Consider the following 18,958-nt stretch of genomic DNA (forward strand, 5'->3'; position numbering starts at 1 on the left):
TAAAGGTCAAAAGAGAAGTCTATATGGTAAAAAATAATTAAAAATGGTCAAATTCCTTCCTAAGACCTGCTTTTCAAGCACCTGACTGTGCCCAACCTCTGGTTAATTGTCTTTTTAAAAAAATTTTTTAAATGTTTTTATTTTTTTTTTTGAGACAGAGAGGGACAGAGCATGAGCAGGGGAGGGGCAGAAAGAGAGGGAGACACAGAATCCAAAGAAGGCTCCAGGCTCTGAGCTGTCAGCAGAGCCCGATGCGGGGCTCGAACTCACAGAGTGGGAGATCATGACCTGAGGTGAAGTCGGACGCCCAACCAACTGAGCCACCCAGGTGCTCCTGGTTCATCATCTTTAAAGAAGTCCCTCAGCAACAGATTTGGGTTGAAAAACGTCCTCAATGAGTTTTGATGCATATTGTTTTGTATGTTCAGAGTTGCCAGTGGTGTCTATTGGTTCCACCTGCTTCTTGAGTGTCTTCCAGAACATCATGATGGTCCCAGAAACTCCAAGATGTTAGAACTTAAAATAAAAGCTCTGCGCGCCTCTCTAACAATCAGCGGCTGGATCCTAACTGTGGGGGTAAATACCACTTTCTCTCTTCTTGTGACTGAGAATGAACAGTGGAAACATCACAAAGAAGTTTGACTGGGGGTGCTGAATAACAAGATCACACAATCACCATTTGCCTTACTTTTAACTTCCTTCCTGTCGGCCATTTAGGATTCATGATCTAGGCCAGCATCTCCATAGTGTTCAAGCTCTTAAGATATAAGCAGCGGTCCAGCACATTCACAGGAACAACATCTTCAGAATTTCCCTGGAGGTGAGGGTTACCCAAGGCATGCTTGTCTTGATAAGCACCTTTGTATCGTTTTAAGCTCTCTCTTCCACCTTTTCATTTCATTTGGCTCTTTCTGAAAATCCCTGTTGGTGGGTGCTGAACCCCTCTGTCCTAATCACCCCATGTTTTTTTTAACAATCAGCCCTTTTGTTCTCTGGAGCCCTGACCTTATTGTGTCCAGGGTCATCTCTGCACGCTGCAGAAGGAATACACAACCCTCTAAAATGACAAGATACCTATAAACTATTGTAAACTGTTAAACAATATGTAGTCATTTGTTCATTCACTCCTTGCAGAGATTTAAGCACTGGAGGGGGCAGTCACATAATAGGATGTGAAAAGCAAATGCAGCCATCACCTCCTTCAGAATTTCCACAGGAAACAGAAGAGGAGCTATTAACTTGCATATTTCCTATTAGACATTATTAAGAGTGGATATGATACTACTGAAAATGTGAAAACCTAGTTTTACAATTTGCTTGTATTATTCACATATAGAATAGATATCCTTATCACATGTCTCTGGAATTATTTCAAAACCAGTATTTCGTCACTACTAGGAAAAGTTAAATATCTCTGAAAGAGTACACCTTTTAGAAGCTACGTTATCTGCCCTTGGTACCAAGCATTCAGAAACAGAAAACAAAAAGATCAGTTAAAATATTGAATTTTGGGGGCACCTGTGTGGCTCAGTTGGTTAAACCTCGGACTCTGGGTTGTGGCTCATGTCAGGATCTCAGAGTTTGTGAGATCCAGCCCCAGTAGGGGCAGGGGCTCTGCCCAGAGCCTGGTTGGGATCCTCTCTCTGTCTGCCTCTCCCTTGCTTGCGTTCTCTCCCTTGCTCTCAATATAAATAAACGTTTTTTAAAATTTTAATTTTCAAGTGAAAAATAGTTGTCCAAAATAACTGAGAACAAGGATCCTTAAAATTGGAATTGCAGTGATATTTAGTAATTAATGGCTTAAGCAAAATATAGGTGTCATATGGTAGCTCTCAAAGGCGTTTGGATTTATAATTCATCTCGAGAGGCGTGGATTCGAATATCAAATTTAAAGAGAGAGAGAAACTAATGCACACCCATAGAGGCAGAAATGTTTGTTCTTTTAAAGCACCGTGCCAGCCCTCCGCCCCCACAGCCCAGGGCCTGGAGGGGAACGCCAGGGAACGCAGTTCAGTGAATGGAGAGCAGAAGTGACAATTCAGTGAAAAGCTCAGTTAATACCAAGCTGCACATTTCCCACAGAACAGTTGTGGTGTTTTTTTTTTTTTTTAATGTTTATTTTATTTTTGAGAGAGAGTGAGACACAGCGCGAGCAGGGTAGGGGCAGAGAGAGAGAGAGGGAGATACAGATCCGAGGTAGGCTCCAGACCCTGAGATGTCAGCACAGAGTCCAATGGTGGGCTTGACCCCACAACCCGGGGATCATGACCTGAGAGCTAAGTAGAGGCTTAACCTACTGAGCCACTGAGGCTCACCCTCACAGAAGAGTTTTGCATGTCTCATTCTAGCGTCCAACACCCACACTGACCACCCCGGATTTTGGTACATTAAACAACGAGTTGTCAGGTGGGTCTCATTCGCCCCACGAGGATCCCCGATCCTAGGTCCCCGCGCTGTTCCGCCTCCCTCGCTGGCGTGCGTCTCCACCACTCGTTACAAATGTTTCCCTGCGCACCGGGCTCAACTTGTCAAACACAGTCACTCCCAACAGAAGCGGCCCACCCTTCCCCTAAGGTTGTACCCAGCCTGGCTCCAAACGACACCAGGGGGATTGGAAGGAATCCAAAAGCACGACGCGAACCCGCCGGGTAGGAAGGACGCACCGGCAGAAACCCGGAGGAGGATGGCCTGCGGGGCGGGATCCAGCGCGCCTCGGCCCCGCCCCACATGCCACGCCCTCGACCCGCCTCGGCCCCGCCCCGCCGCGCACGCGCCAGAGCGCTTTCCCGCAAACCCGGAAGCGGATCGAGCAGAGAAGGGGCGCGCTCGGGTGAGTGAGTCTCCCGTTTTGCTGGTTGGTTCCAGGGCTCGCGCTCCTCAGGCCCCTCCTCACAGCCAGGTTTCGGGGGTCGCCTGGCAAGGTAGAATCCTTGAACCCACTCGTCGTTCTCGCTGGGAGTTCGTCCCTTTCGCCTCTCGCGGCGTGGCCATAAGACGTTCCGAACCCAGTCAGTCGGTGCGGGTCACGGGCGTCTGCGTTCGTTTCCGGTTAAAATCTCTGAGGCACGTTGGGGCCCAGCCTTTCTGCTTTTGGCCCTTACAGACCCCATTTACCTTGCCGGTCATTTTCCTGCTCAGAACCTTTCTCTGACTCCCGAGTCTCCCCCCGGCCCCCACCCCCCACCCCCAACCGCGTCAGGCACAGTCGTCACTAGGGAGGTGGATGCAGGCCCTTCGCGCCGCCGCAGGGAGGGCAGAGTGGGGGCAGAGATGGCGGGGAAAGACGCAGAAGAAATCTGCGGAGTCGGAAAGTGTGGGAGGAACGGCGGGGATTGAAACAGAGGCTGCAGCAGAGTGGGGTCACACGGTTGGAGGAGGAATAGCGAGGGAGGGAAACGGAAATGGGCAAAAAGACTGAGGAGAAACCAGGACACAGAGAGACTTACACAGAGAACAAAGCACATGGTGGTCTCAGACAAAGCACGGGACCCAAACCCTGGTGAGTACTGAATTGATTGGGTATGGGATGTTACGTCGTGACGTACTGATTTGTGGCCCTATGACCTCATTCATCTAAAACTTGGTGAATTGTTCCAGTTATGCAGGAGAGATTGCGAGTTGGGACACCTGGTGTTTGAGGCATCTGCCCTTTCTAAGTATTGCATCGGAAGATAATGCCATTTGCAACCCCTACTCATCTAGAGGGCAGAGGCTTAGCTCAGTCACTTAATGGGGGAAGACTTTCTGTAACCACATGGTGCTTTTTGCAGGGGCCATTATTAACAGTACTGTTTCTGTCCCCCCTTTTTTCTGTGGCTCATGGCATTCTTTTCTAAACTTGATGTTATCCCCACACTTGTTTTGCCTTTAATCTCAGAATCCATTGGATAGCTTTTTAATTTCGAATTATTCTACCTCAGTTTTATTGTTCATGAGTTTTACATGCTTTCTACTCTATCATATATTCGAAGTATTCTTGGATGTCTGGCAAATAACTTTATAGTATTTCATCACACATCCGTTAAGGATGTTGATAATCTTTTAACACTCAAAGCTAGTTCAGCCAGTTAATTTAATATTCAGCAGTTCTCTTCTTCTCTTAAGTCATCTTTTAAATTTCCTAGTTCTGAGGGGCGCCTGGGTGGCGCAGTCGGTTAAGCGTCCGACTTCAGCCAGGTCACGATCTCGCGGTCCGTGAGTTCGAGCCCCGCGTCGGGCTCTGGGCTGATGGCTCGGAGCCTGGAGCCTGTTTCCGATTCTGTGTCTCCCTCTCTCTCTGTCCCTCCCCCGTTCATGTTCTGTCTCTCTCTGTCCCAAAAATAAAATAAACGTTGAAAAAAAAAAAAATTTAATAAAAAAAAAAAAAAATTTCCTAGTTCTGAGCTGAAGTCTCCAACTAGGTAGATGTTCCCCTCAAGTCCCCTTTGTCTTTTCTTTTTCTTTTTATTTAAAAAAACATTTTTTAAATGTTTATTTTTGCGAGAGAGAGAGAGAGAGACACACACACATACACACACACACACACACACACACACACACACACACAGAGTGTGGGTGGGGGAGGTGCAGAGAGAGAGGGAGGACAGAATCCAAGGCAGGTTCCAGGCTCTAAGCTGTCAGCACCGAGCCCAACGCGAGTCTCGAAGTCATCATCCACGAGATAGTGACCCGAGCCAAAGTTGGTCGCTTGATTGACCGAGCCACGCAGGCGTCCCCCCTTTGTCTTTTCTGTACACATGTTGAAAGGTGGTCTGGATTAATGTGCAACTTTGTTCCAGCAGAGCCCATCTGTTCATAATACAGAGATTGCTCAGACCTCATCCCCACAGGTGACCCTTTTTCGTGTTTTCCAGGACTTGTAACTATTTGTAATTTCATATAGTTTTTCTGGAAAAGAGGAATTAAATGCTTGGGTTTGATTACACCCATGAAAGAGAAGCTTCTCTTGTTCAGGAATATGAAAGGTCATGATCTGGAATTGGGACAGGCCCTTTCCACTTAAACATGTCAAGGCCACCATTTCAGAATTTACTTATACCCAGTTCTGCTCACTCCACTCAGACTTAAGGGTAACTTGGTAAAGTAACTCTTCCTGTGATCCCCAGGGCACCCACCTTTAACATGAGTCGATAGACCAAGAATTCTGAACCTGAGCTAATAAGATGCTTGGAATGATTTTCAAAATTGGGTGTGTGTTTGGCAGTTTTTTTGGAGAGTGTGTGCAGTTATCATTAGAGTTTCAATGTGACCCAGTTCCAAAAATAATGAAAACCACTAAGAAAGAGGCAGGAGCATAGTCTCAGAGACAGAGGCTTGCTTCTGTCAGCCCCACCCTCTCTGTGTATCCTAGCTAAAGCTTAAAAATTTGATTGTGTCATCTCTTGACATTAAACCCTCTTACAGCTTCCCATCACCATCAGGACAAAGACCTAAACTCAGTGTAGTTACCAGGGCATTCTGGAGCTGGGGTGGCCCTTAAGTGTTGTTCCAAATTAATGGAATGGACAGGCTTTTATGCCCCGTGTCAACCAGTCATTGTATGCTGGGAGGAGCCCAGAACTTGAGTGAGGCAATTCCTTTTGGTCAAGTGCCAGACGGACAGAGGACAATGTAGTTGCAGTGGAGTGTATTTGAGCAGGGGAGGGCTTCCTGAAGAAATGGGTGAAAAATACACTTGTTGGAATTTATATAGGACTTTATTATCCCTGCATGCCTCCTGTTGCAATGGGCAGCAAAGGACTGTCTTTCTCCTACATTACAACTCTCACCAAATGTATATTGTGGTAGAGGAAGGGGTTATGTTGATTCTAAACATTAAACAACATACTTTTTGTCACACAGTATAAACTTACCTGAGAAAGAAGACCAGAAGAGGGAAAAAAGGAGGAATGGCTCTTTTCCAGGTAAAAGTCATAATTTTGTTGATTGTTCTTTTTCCTAAAATGTTACATTTTGGACTTGTTAATACTCTCTGTCTCAGAGGTATCCGGCCTACAATGTTACTCACACCCAGGGCCTTCTCTCATCTCCGTTCGGATTCCATCTCACTGTGACCCAGTGACGTGGAACTTGGGAAGATGCCCCTTTTAGGTGGTCATGCTGTAAAGGACTTTCTATGCAGGCAAGGACTGGAGATGGGGAGTGGGCTCTGTGGTGTCCATGAGTTTGGGTAGTAAGGATTCTTCAGAGACTCCTTCTAGATGCCCTTTCAGGTCATATAAACCAGAATTAAAGAGATTATATACGTAAGTGATGTATTAATGTGCACAAGTACCTGAGAAACCCTGGAAAATAAGACTGATGGGGGAAATTTCCTTTGTTTCTACAAATGCCTTTTGATGTTAAACAAGGGAGTCAGTGTGCTTCTGACTCCAAAATATAAGTACTTTGGACTAGAATGGGAAGTTCAAGTAGGAATAAGGAATAGAGAGGGTGTTTTGTTTTGTTAACATAGATTTAAACTGTAGACTCAACAAATTTGTTTAACAGTAAATGTTTTTTAAATTATTTATAGCACATCGATCTCATAAAGACCATGGTGTTCTTTTAGGAACCCTTATGCCACAGATCTTTTAGATAAAAATATTTATAATTTAGACAGACATAGGAGCAGAACTTTCTGCCATCAGAGAGGATGTTGCTCAATTTCATTTTGCAAATTATTTTTAAGTGTTTTTTTTTGTTGTTGGTATAAACCCCTCCAGTGTATATGTTTTTTTGGTTTCAATTCCATACAGTGATGCAGTTTAGAAACTCAGTAGTAAAATATCCCCTTCCCTGTCATATCTTCCACCATCACTGATTGTCTTCATTGGCAACGGATGTTCTCTTTATTGCAAATCTTGTAAAAGTGGATTTATATATTGTAATGTGATTTAGAAAATATTTTTCAGTAAATGTTTTATCCTGATATTTTATTCTGCAAATTGAAATATTTACATACTACATGTCTTCAAATTGTTTTCTTGTTAGTGAACATAGAGGTAACCGCTTTTTTAAAAAGACCCTCATTGGAACATTCTCTAAATGAAGATACATGGGTCCTTTACAATCTCTTACTGTTTTGAAGAATGCCATGGTCACCGTTTCTGAGCAGGCCAACTTCACTACAGATATATAAGGATATTTTAAGATTGTACATCTTAAGCATGATTACCAGGTTAACGATGGTCTTTCTGAGGAGTCACAGGCATTCCACTTAGTAAAGATTTTAAATCAACTGTCTTGAACATCCTCAGCTAAAGGGAAATGTGGAAGAGAACTAAGAGGTAGGAGAACAATGTTTCAACAAATAGAAAATATCAGTAAAGAGATATAAATTATAATAAAGGGATGGAATAGAAATTCTGGAGCTCTGGGCGCCTGGTGGCTCAGTTGGTTAAGTGTCCGAGTTCAGCTCAGGTCATGATCTCATGGTCCGTGAGTTCAAGCCCCGAAATGAAAACATAGAGGTAAATCTTCATGACCTTAGGGTTGGCAGTGGATTTTTATATATGATACCAAAAGCAAAAGAGAAAATGACTAAGTAGATAAATAGGTCATCATCACAATCATGTCTGTGCGCTGAAGGACATTATCACATAAGTGAAACAGTCTACCAAAAGGGAGGAAATAATTGCAAATCACAAATCTAGTAAGGGCGCAGAACCTAGAAATATATGAAGAACTTCTACAACTCAACAACCAAAATACAAAGAGCCCAATTTGTGAAATAGTCAAAGTACTTTAATAGACGTTTCTCCATAGAAGATATACAAATGAAACAAGCACAAGAAGAGGTGTTCAATGAAAGTAGTCATTAGTAAGATGCAAAGTCAAAACCAAATGAGTTATCATTTCACACCCACTAGGATGCCTGTTGTAAAACAACAACAACAAAAAATAAGTGTTGGTAAAGATGTGGAGAAATTAGAATCACAGCACATTGCTGTTAAACTGTTGCAGCTGCTGTGGAAAAGAGTGTGGTCGATTCTCAAAGTATTAAACCATGTGACCCAGTAATTCCACTCCTAGGTGTATATCCCAAAGAATTGAAAACAGATATCCAAACTTACTGCACTTGAAAGTTCATAGCAACTTATTAACATCAGCCAAATGTGGTAACAACCAAATGCCCATCAGTAGTTGAGTGAATATGGTCAGTCCTATGGAATACTCTACAGACAGAGGAAAGGAAATGTACCACTGATACATACTATATTATGGATGAACCCTAAACATTATTCTACATGAAAGAAGGCAGATGCAAACAGTCACATTTTTGATATCATTCCACTTACATGAAAAGACCCAAAATCGGTAAATCCATAGAGACCAAAGCATCAGTGGTTGCCAGGGACTGGGGAATAGGAAGCGCCTGTTAATGGGTAAAGGATTTCGTTTGGGGATGATAAAAATGTTTTTGATCTAGACAGGTGATGTTTGTGCAACACTGTGAATTCACTAAATGCCACAAAGTGGTACTTTAAAATGGCAAAATAGTTCTTTAAAATGGCTAATTTTAGGGGCGCCTGGGTGGCTTAGTCGGTTAGGCGTCCGACTTCAACTCAGGTCACGATCTCGCGGTCCGTGAGTTCGAGCCCCGCGTCGGGCTCTGGGCTGATGGCCCGGAGCCTGGAGCCTGCTTCGGATTCTGTGTCTCCCTCTCTCTCTGCCCCTCCCCCGTTCATGCTCTGTCTGTCTCTGTCTCAAAAATAAATAAACGTTAAAAAAAAATTTAAAAAAAAAAAATAAATAAAAAAAAATAAAATGGCTAATTTTATGTTAATTGTAGCTCTTCAAAATTATCTTGCACGGATCAAAGGGCACTCACTCCAGCCAAGTCGGTCTTTACACGTCTCTGCTTCTCTAATTTTGTGTCTACTTGGTGAAATGTGTTTTTATTTCAGGGGCGGTTGACATTCAGGGATGTGGCCATAGAATTCTCTCAGGAGGAGTGGGAGTGCCTGGACCCCGCTCAGAGGGCCTTGTACAGGGACGTGATGCTGGAGAACTACAGGAACCTGGTCTCCCTGGGTGAGGATAACTTCTCTCCAGAAGTTGGTAATTAACTTTTTATGTCTTTGCATTTTCTATTGAGAGCCCCTGATGTGATCATAGGAGTTTCAAATCCCTATTCTTTTTTTTTTTTTTTAATTTTTTTTTTTTAATTTTTTTTTTTTTTTTTAACGTTTATTTATTTTTGAGGCAGAGACAGAGCATGAACGGGGGAGGGGCAGAGAGAGAGGGAGACACAGAATCCGAAGCAGGCTCCAGGCTCTGAGCCATCAGCCCAGGGCCCGACGTGGGGCTCGAACTCACGGACCATGAGATCGTGACCTGAGCTGTAGTCGGACGCTTAACCGACTGAGCCACCCAGGCGCCCCTCAAATCCCTATTCTTAAGAGAATGATTGCAGCTCTTTTTATTGAGAATGGAAAGGTTCATAATGTAGCAAATGGACTCTAACTTCCCTTTTCTTCAGAAGTTCTGCATTCCTGCTTATTTAGGTAGTTGCAGAACATTGGCAGTCAGAAAACCTTAAGGTTTTCTGCTTCCTTAAGGTTTAAGGGAACTGGTGATAAGGAACATTGGGTGTTATACGTAAGTGATGAATCACAAAATTCTGCTCCTGAAACCAATATTACACATGTTAACTAACTAGAATTTAAATAAAAATCTGGGAGTCGGGAATAGGATTTAAAACCCTTAAATTCTTGGAGCACCTGGATGGCTCACTCAGTTAAGTGTCTGACTTCAGCTCAGGTCATGAGCTCACTGTTCCCAGGTTTGAGCCCTGCATCGAGTTCTGTGCTGCCAGCTCAGAGCCTAGAGCCTGTTTCAGATTCTGTGTCTCCCTCTCTCTCTTTCTGCCCCTCCTCTGCCCATGCCTTCTCTCTCTCTCTCTCTCTGTCTCTCTAAAAAATAAAAAAAACATTAAAAAAAATTTTAAACCTTGAAAATTCTTAGTAAAGTCAAATTTCATGGACATCTTTAAAGATACGGCTCAGAGACAATGAAGTTGGGGAAAAAAAGGAAACCTTATGGCAAATTTTTTAAAATATCTGATTCTGTGGTCTTACCCTTGTGCTTTTGGTTTAGTAGTTCTTGCAAGAGAACCAGATCTCTGCATACCTAAAATACCCATTAAGCATTTAGGTAGGTAGTTGACTAAGTTTTGAAATATGTTTCAACACCCACATATACTGAATGTCCTTTCTTGTTTGCTGAACAAAGAGCTGGAAATGTGTTCTGGAAGAACAAAGCAGATCATGTTCTGTTTTTCATTATAAACGGAAATCTCTTCTTGAGCTGAATACCATCTCCATTTTGGAAGAAGGGAAAGAGCGCTGGACTGTGGAAAGTGAAGTGAAGATAGGGGAACATCCAGACAGGTGGGAATGTATTGGGGTATGAGCACAAGTCAGAGCTCAGGTGCACAGAGAGTAAGCTGCTCCAGTAAATACTGTTTGGGAACGATTTGTGGAAAAATACAAGTTTATTTCTTGTAAGCTTTCAAAGGAAATCCTTCCTCACCCACACACACTTCTCTTTCTGTTATTCAAATGTATATATCAAATGTGTACATGTCTAAACTCCCACTGTTATGACCTACAACACTGTTACCTGGCCCCTCTGACCATACTGGTGCCGTGGTTTGAGAGGAACTGGGATGGCTGTCCCTAAGGAGTCTTTTCCCTGATCCCTCTTGCTTCTCATTCCATACAGGTCAGAGGTGAGGCCTCTGTAGTGCAGACCCCAGGACCTGTTCACTTTCCATTTCCATTTTGTTTCCCTGGGAGAACTTCGCAGGAGATAAACAAAGTGTAGTATCTGTCTAATAAAGTAGAGCTAAAGTTTATCTCTTTCCTGGGCCATCCTGGCTTCTTAGGGTCGGGCCATTGTGCATTAATTAGGAGGAAGTCATGATGTGGATAATTCCAAAAAGTGAAAATCCAAAATTAGATGTAGTTGAAATATAGCACAGCTTACTGACATCTCTAGTTAGCTTTTCTGTAGGAAAAACATGTATCATTCCACAGATGTTTATTGCATTCCTGGTATATGCAAAGTCATCATATTGATAAATTTTGGATTGTGGTTTTTGTTTTGTTGGTTTTGGTTTTGGTTGCTTTAAGCACTCAAGAGGCAGCAGCAAGTTTTGATTTTAAGTAATTTCTGCATCCAGCATGGGGTTTGAACTCACAGCCCCCAGGTCAAGGGTTGCATGCTCTACAGACAGAGCCAGCCAGGCATCCCTCTTTTGTTTTTTTTTGTTTTTTTTTTTTTAACATTTTAATTACTTTCACCCATTTCTGCCACTGTCCTCAACTTCCTGTCTTTAGCAATCACAAATATGTTCTCTGTATCTAAAAGGGGTTGTTTTGATTTTTTTAGACTCCACATACAAGAGAAATCATACTGTATTGGTCTTTGACTTCTTCCTTATAGCGTAAAGTCCTCGGGATCCATCCATGTTGTCACAAATGGCAAAATTCTGTTCTTTTTTATGGCTGTATAATATTTTGTTGTATATATGCATCTTTATTCTTTCACCCGTCAATGGACATTTGGACTGTTTCTGTATCTCAGCTATTGTAAATAGTGCTACAGTGAATATCAGAACACATCTGTCTTTTTAAGTTAGTAATTTTGTCTTCTTCAGATAAATACTCAGAAGTAGAATTGGTGGATCACACAGTAGTTCTCCTGGCTGCACCAATTTTGGCTCACACCAACAGTGCACAAATTGTCCACCTTGTCACCAACACTGGTTATTTCTTGTCTTTGATAACTGCCATTCTAATAGGTGTGAAGTGATAGCTCACTGTGGTTTTGACTTGCATTTCCCTGATGATGACTGATGTTGAGTATCTTTTTATGGTCCTGTTAGTCATCTCTAGGTCTTTGGGAAGTATCTATTCAGATATTCTGCCCATTTCTTAAATTGGATCATTTGAGCTTTTTTTTGGCTATGTTTGGACCATTAGCCCCTCATCAGATACATGATTTGCTAATATTTCTCTCATTCAGTAGGTTGTCTTTTTGTTGAAAAAGTGTTTCCTTTGCTGTGCAGACACTTTTTAGTTTGATGTAGTCCCACTTATTTTTGCTTTTGTTCATTTTTCTTTTGGTGTCGAGAATAAAAAAAAAAAAAAAATCATTGCACACCTGTGTCAAAGACCTCATTAGACCCTTTCTTTTCTTTTAGAAGTTTTATAGTTTCAGGTCTTAGATTTAAGTCTTCAATCCATTCTGAGTTAAGTTTTGTGTATGGTATCAGACAGTGGTCCAGTTTTATGCTTTTGCCTGTAGCTGTCCAGTTATCACAAACAATCTATTGAAGAGATTGTACTTTACCCATTGTATAGTTATGTCTCCTATGTTGTAAATTAATTGACCATGTCTGTGAATTTATTTCTGCGCTCTATTCAGTTCTGTCCATCTATGTGTCTATTTTTATGCTAATACCATACCGTTTTAATTACCACAGATTTGTAATCAGGGAGTTTGAAATTGGGAATGTGATGCTTTGTTCTTCTTTCTCAGGCTGCTTTGGCCATTCGGGGTCTTTTGTGGTTGCATAAAATTTTAGATTTTTCTATTTTGTGTGTAGGTTTTTATGTCGACAAATTTTCAACTTATTTGTGTAAATACCAAGGAGTATGATTGCTAGATCATATTTAAGAGTATGTTTAATTCTCTAAGAAGCTGCAAACAGTCTTCCAAAGTGGCGTACCATTTTGCATTCCCATCAGCAGTGAATGAGAGTTCTTACTGCTCCATATCCCCACTAGTATTCAGTGTTAGTGTTCTGGATTTTGGCCATTCCCATACATGTGGAGTGACAGATCATTGTTATAACACACATTGTCCTCAACTAAATCTATGGCATTCTTTAAACTGAGAATTTATGATATCTTGAGAACATACTTTTTTTGTGGTTTTTTAAAGTTACTGCCTTAGTCACAGAAATATCATGAAATTGATTTGCCATAGCTTTTTATACAATAATACATTATTTTGGGGCACCTGGATGGATCAATCAGTTTAGCATCTGACTCTGGATTTGGGCTCAGGTCATGATCTCACAGTTCAAGAGTTTGAGCTCTGCACTGGGCTCTGTGCTGACAGTGTGGAGCCTGTTTGGGATTCTCTCTCTCTGCTCCTCCCCCACTCTCCCTGTTACTCTAAGTAAATAAACTTCAAAAAAAAATTATTGTATGTGTCTCCTGGAACATGTATATATTAAATAGTTCTGTTGAGTACCTAGAAATGGAATTCATGGGCTATTCAGTTCGATACTTTTCAAAACAAATACTGAAACAGATGTCAGTCTACACTCTTCCTATAACACCATACTGTCTCCGTTTTGATATTTTCCACTTTCACCTCATACCAGTACTATACATTCTTACAGGATGAGTCCGTATTATGCCTGTTGCTAAATCAGTTCCTTTCACCAAGGTCAGGCGTTTAACTTACAACACAACCATGTTCCCATAAATGTGCAAGCACAAGCACGGTCGCCACATGGCCTGAAACTCCTTGGGCTTCACTCTTGCTTTTCTGAATCCAATTCCTGGCCTTTCCTCAGATTTTTTATTGAGCTAAGAAACTATACTGGTAACTCCAGGTATATTAGTTTTGAGCACCAAAGCACCTAAGTTTCCACGTGATATGCTCCTCCCCACAGTGCAGAAGGACCCCTCTTCATACACAGTACAAGTTGCTGAAGACTGCAACTTGAACTGGTGTTTAATAATAATGTGTGTTTAATAATGTATGAGAATATGATGAAAGAAAGAAGATATTTTAAGAAACCTGTATATTACAATCTAAAAATTGGTAGCTCTAGCAGGTAAAGTTAGTGAGTAATCACAGTTACACAAAATAATAGTCTCTGGAATTCTAAAGAATTCTTCCTTGAGAACTAAAGACAATTTGCATTCCATAAGGAACACACAGTAAGAGAAATGAAACATGTTGAGATTCACTAAATTATGAAATATCAGGTTCAGGTGAACACACATTTTTTAAAGATTAAGAATTACGGAAGATAGAAATCTCTATGACTGTATGCACAGTTGTAAAATAGCCAGTTTATAGATGAGCTCTTTAATCATGAAGTATTTCATTATACAGTTACATGGCCAAAAAATATGGATAGTGTATACTGTATGCTTGGAAAAATGACATTAAGATCAGAGAAACTATTAATATGGAAAAACTTATAAAAAGAAAACTTAAAAATGTTGTATACTACAGTAGTGTTTGATGGCCATGCTTTAGAAACTTCCTATGGTCACTATAAAGTGCTATTTTGGTGTGTAATTATGTAATTTAGTAGAAAATATTTACCTTCCAATTCTATTTGATAGGAAGCCCTTCTGCTGGATTTACAGTCAAGGAATTATCACCAGTAGAGGACATTAATAAAGGAGAATTTTACCACTTAATAATACTGGAGAGAAATGAAAGTCATGGCATCAAGGATTTTGATCTCAAGGAAGTCTGGGAAAATATGCACAAGTTAGAGAGTCAGTGGGAGTATGATGCAAGAAATTACAAAGTAGTGCCTTTGACCCAGGACAAAAATCTCACTTGTAGAAAAGACCAGCAACTTAATCAGTCCTCAGTTACTCTTCCTGAAAAGCAGAGTGTTTCTGTAAGAAATAATACATACCAGTATTTCATGGATGATGAGCCACTTACAAGGACTTTGTTAAAACGGGATGGTAACAGAAGTGGTTCTGGAAACCAGTACATAAACTGCGTGGAAAATAGAATTGGATTAAGTCTGCAGGCACATCTGGCTGAACTCCAGAGATTTCACAGTGAGGAGAAAATGTATGAATGTAATCCAACTGAGAAGTCTGTCAGCAATGGTTCCTCAGTCTCACCACTTCAAAGAGTTCCTCCCAGTTCCAAAAACATTTGGAATAAATCTAGGAAGATTTTTAAATATCCTTTGTTACCTGCACAATACAAGACAGCATACACTAGAGGAAAATCTTACAAATGCAATGACTGTGGGAAGACTTTTAGCAAAAGCTCAAACCTCATAAGTCATGAGAGAATTCATTGTGGACAGAGACCTTACAAATGTAATGACTGTGATAAAGCCTTTACATACCGTTCAAATCTTACTCGACATAAGAAAATCCATACTGGAGAGAAACCTTACGAATGTAACGAGTGTGGCAAAACATTTACCCAATGTGCAAACCTTACTAGGCATCAGATAATACACACTGGAGAGAAACCACACGAATGTAACGTGTGTGGCAAGGCTTTTAACCAAAGTTCGAGCCTTATGGCACATCGGAGAATTCATACAGGGGAAAAGCCTTATAAATGTAGTAAGTGTGATAAGGCTTTTATCAAACGTTCAGACCTTTGGTGTCATGAGAGAACTCATACTGGGGAGAAACCTTACAAATGTAGTGAGTGTGGCAAAGCCTTTGCTGAGCGTTCGAATCTTACTCAACACAGAAGAATCCATACAGGACAAAAACCTTATAAATGTAATAAATGTGATAAGGCTTTTATCAAACGTTCAGACCTTTGGGGTCATGAGAGATCTCATGCTGGTGAGAAACCTTACAAATGTAATGAGTGTGCCAAAGCGTTTTCCCATTTTGCAACCCTTAGTACACATAAGAAAATACATACTGGAGAGAAACCACACAAATGTAATGTGTGTGACAAGGATTTTATCCGAAGTTCAAGCCTCAGGAGACATCAGAGAACTCATACAGGAGAAAAATCTTATAAATGTAATAAATATAATAAGGCTTATATCAAACATTCAGACCTTTAGAGTCACGAGAGAACTCCTACTGGAGAGAAACAGATGTAATGAGTGTGGCAAAGCCTTTACGGAGCATTCACATCTTGCTCAGCATAAGAAAATCCATATTGGAGAGAAACCTTATAAATGTAATGAGTGTGGCACAGCTTTTAGTCGATTTGCAAAAGTTACTAGGTTTCGGAAAATACATAGTGAAAAGAAACAGTGTAAATCTGATATGTGTGGCAGTGCTTTTATTCAAAACTCAAGCTTTGGGGATCATCAAAGAACTCATAGGAGAAAGAAACCTTGCAAATAAAATGAGCAAGTGTTCAGGCCTTACTCAACATCAGAGATTCCATCATGGAGAGGAACCATATGAAACTAACGTACGTGGCAAAGTTTGCAACCAGGGTTCACACCACACCTGGTATCAGAATATAAATGTCTGAAAGAAAGCACAGAAATGGAATGTATGGCAAGGCTTATCCAAAGCTCATAGCTTGCCGACCATAATTCTTGCTAGAGAAAAACCTTACAAATATGTAATGAGTATGATCAACTTTATAAAATTGTACAACTTTGGGGAAGGGGATAAAAATAAGTGAATGGGATTAAGAGGTACAGTCTTTCAGTGATAAATGTACAACTTTGTGGTTGCAAGAATTCACATACAATGGAACCCATACCAGTGTGTCATGGTCTTTACCTCAGGAAACACCAAAGATTTCATACTGGAGAGAAACATTACAAATGTAATGAAGGTGATCATTTGTTTACCCAATCCTTTGAAAGGACTACAGTAAGAAAATTCATACTAGGGGGGGAACTAGGTTTATTTACAGCATTAACCAATCTTAGATGTTAAATTCCACAGAAAATTAGAATTATTTAAATTCATGAGATGAAGTGTTTCAGTGGAACAAGTGTATCTGTGGAAGGACCTAATCATCTTCTGTTTAAATCTTTTTTAAAGATTTTATTTTCCACTCTACACCCATCAAGGGGCTAAAACTCCCAACTCTGAGATCCAGAGTCACATGCTTTTCCGACTGAGCCAGCCAGGCACCCCTATAACTTTTTTTCTAAATCGTTTGATGTTCCTTGAGACTACATTATTATTGATGATTTATAACCTTAAGTTTGGAATCCTCTGATGTTATACTTTAATTACATGCATTTCATTTGTCCACTGTGGTGGTCTCAGAGAATCCTGGATCAGTCAGGTGAAAGGAGCCTGCTTGATTAGGTCGGGTTCAGTAATAGTATATACCCTGGAAGAACTAGGATGCTAATTTTAAGATAAGTTTTAGTATAAATTTGAGAGCATGAGGAGTGGCCGGAAATAGATGTAAAAAACTATTATCTGAATTGCCATGTTTTCTGTGGTCACAGCCCCTTTTCTAGATTCGTTGGTATGATTGAGAGGCTTTGTTGATTTTATTACAGGGAAGGATTCTCTGTCAGGTGATCATGAAACAGTAGGTTGGCACACTGAAAGAATGAGATTTTCACATGAGAATGATAGGTTACTAGGGATGGCATGTGTGGTAGAAAAATGGATGGAGAATGATGGTCTTCCCTCTTGAAAGGTGATAGCTATTGAGTATCATGGATGAGTAAAAATCAGTCTCATGTTTGGAAACTGAAGGGAAAGTTCTAGAGGAGATTTTAATCAAAAGAAACAAAGTAGGAGCGCCTGGGTGGGTCAGTATGTTGAGAGTCCGGCCTGATTTCGGCTCAGGGTTGTGGGATAAACCGCATTGTTAGGCTCTCTGCTGAATGTGGGACCTGCTTAAGATCGTCTCTCTCTGCCCTTCTCACCTACTCATGCTCTCTCTGAAAAAACAAAACAAAAACCTAAAAGTAGTGTGCTTGTGAAAGATTCAAATTTGGCCACTGAAATTCCATTTTGATACTATTGTATTTAGGATACCCTGTGTTTCATAGTGAGTGAAACGCTTAGTGAGTGAAAGCTTTTGTGTAATGCTGAATGAATCATGTGCCTTCTCTTAGCCCAAGTGCATCCCAACTCATTGGGGCATTTCATAGTGAATACTAATAATACATCCTTGGGCTCTCTAGGTTGAATGCGATCCATAACAATTCTTTTCCATGTTAGATTCAAACCTACAGTTTTGGAAATAAATATTCATAAGTTGAATTTTAGAGTTATGCACTCAATAGTATATCCCAGATGATTTTTTTGGCTCTAATGAAAATACCATAGCAATGCAATTTCAAACTCACCCCCCTACAACCTGCCTTCCCATTCATGAATATACACTGTATGATTATATTTCTAACTGCCTTTTGTGCTGAAATGAGACCCGTGTGTTGTACCTTTACAATAAATGAAAATATAAAAGTCATAGGCATATGAAAAGTATTAGGAACTAAAAGAGTATTTCAGAGGTAAGGATAAAGGTAACACAGTCTATATTTTGTGCTGGAGTGCTCAGGGAAATAATTTGAAAATCTAAATCTTCATGAGTTTACTGTCAAGAATGGACATACACAATGGGAATCTTTTGATGACTAGAAATCTCACATATTTACCCTCTAAGACATTTTTTGCTAGTTGCACTTGTGCTTACTCCACTGGAACAGGATGTTTGGATGTAAAGAATGACGACTCCCTACAATTAAGTGTTCACAGAATGTTTATTACATAAAGATGCTTTCTCAGGAGAGCAGAGTAGACTTCTCAAGTTCTGAAAATGGCTAGAGAAAAGCAGGAATGGTGGCTACTTTGTTATGATGCATACTGTGTGGGGCCAGGGTGATAGTAATTTACAGTGTGAACTTACAACTACTGCCTAGGGAGGGGCCTCTCAGGCTTCTCTCCATAATAGTACAAGTAGACAAAATCAATACCTAGTGACTGAAAGAACTAGTCAGTTTTGCAGAAGCTTTTCTGCAAGTATCCTTGAATTCTCATGGGTTTATGAGAACAAACATTTATTTCTTCCTTCTATCACATCTATCATTATTCACCTCTTCCTTCTTCTGTCATTGAGTCTGGGATTCACAGTAGAACTTAAGTCTATGTGGGACATAACCATTCTTGCACCAGGGAGAAGAGAGGGTTAGAAGAACCAAACAAAGGTTTTAAAGTTTCCATTTGCAATTAAAATGTGTCAATCTGCTCACATTGGTCTACTCACATTGGTCAAGCTGTCTATT

General features: G+C 40.7%; 1 protein-coding gene across 6 annotated transcripts in view; it reads left to right on the top strand.

Moving 5' to 3' along the window:
- The first annotated feature begins 2,818 nt into the window (after positions 1-2,818).
- LOC109260970 (zinc finger protein 677-like) overlaps positions 2,819-18,958 on the top strand; it is a 90,792-nt gene continuing 74,652 nt past the window's right edge. The window contains exons 1-4 of one of the 6 annotated variants that reach the window (XM_053906276.1): positions 2,819-2,921; positions 5,842-5,903; positions 8,889-9,042; positions 14,361-18,144. In XM_053906276.1, the coding sequence (XP_053762251.1) occupies positions 5,889-5,903; positions 8,889-9,042; positions 14,361-15,802 (1,611 nt within the window). In that variant the 5' untranslated portion in view covers positions 2,819-2,921; positions 5,842-5,888 and the 3' untranslated portion in view covers positions 15,803-18,144. Of the gene's footprint in view, positions 2,922-5,841; positions 5,904-8,888; positions 9,043-14,360; positions 18,145-18,958 lie in introns of those variants that run through there. The other 5 variants (XM_053906278.1, XM_053906281.1, XM_053906277.1 and 2 more) reach the window with 5 other exon arrangements.

This window comes from Panthera pardus, unplaced genomic scaffold (genome assembly GCF_024362965.1).
Source record: "Panthera pardus isolate Hobbes unplaced genomic scaffold, ASM2436296v1 HiC_scaffold_18, whole genome shotgun sequence".
Taxonomy (NCBI): Eukaryota; Metazoa; Chordata; class Mammalia; order Carnivora; family Felidae; genus Panthera; species Panthera pardus.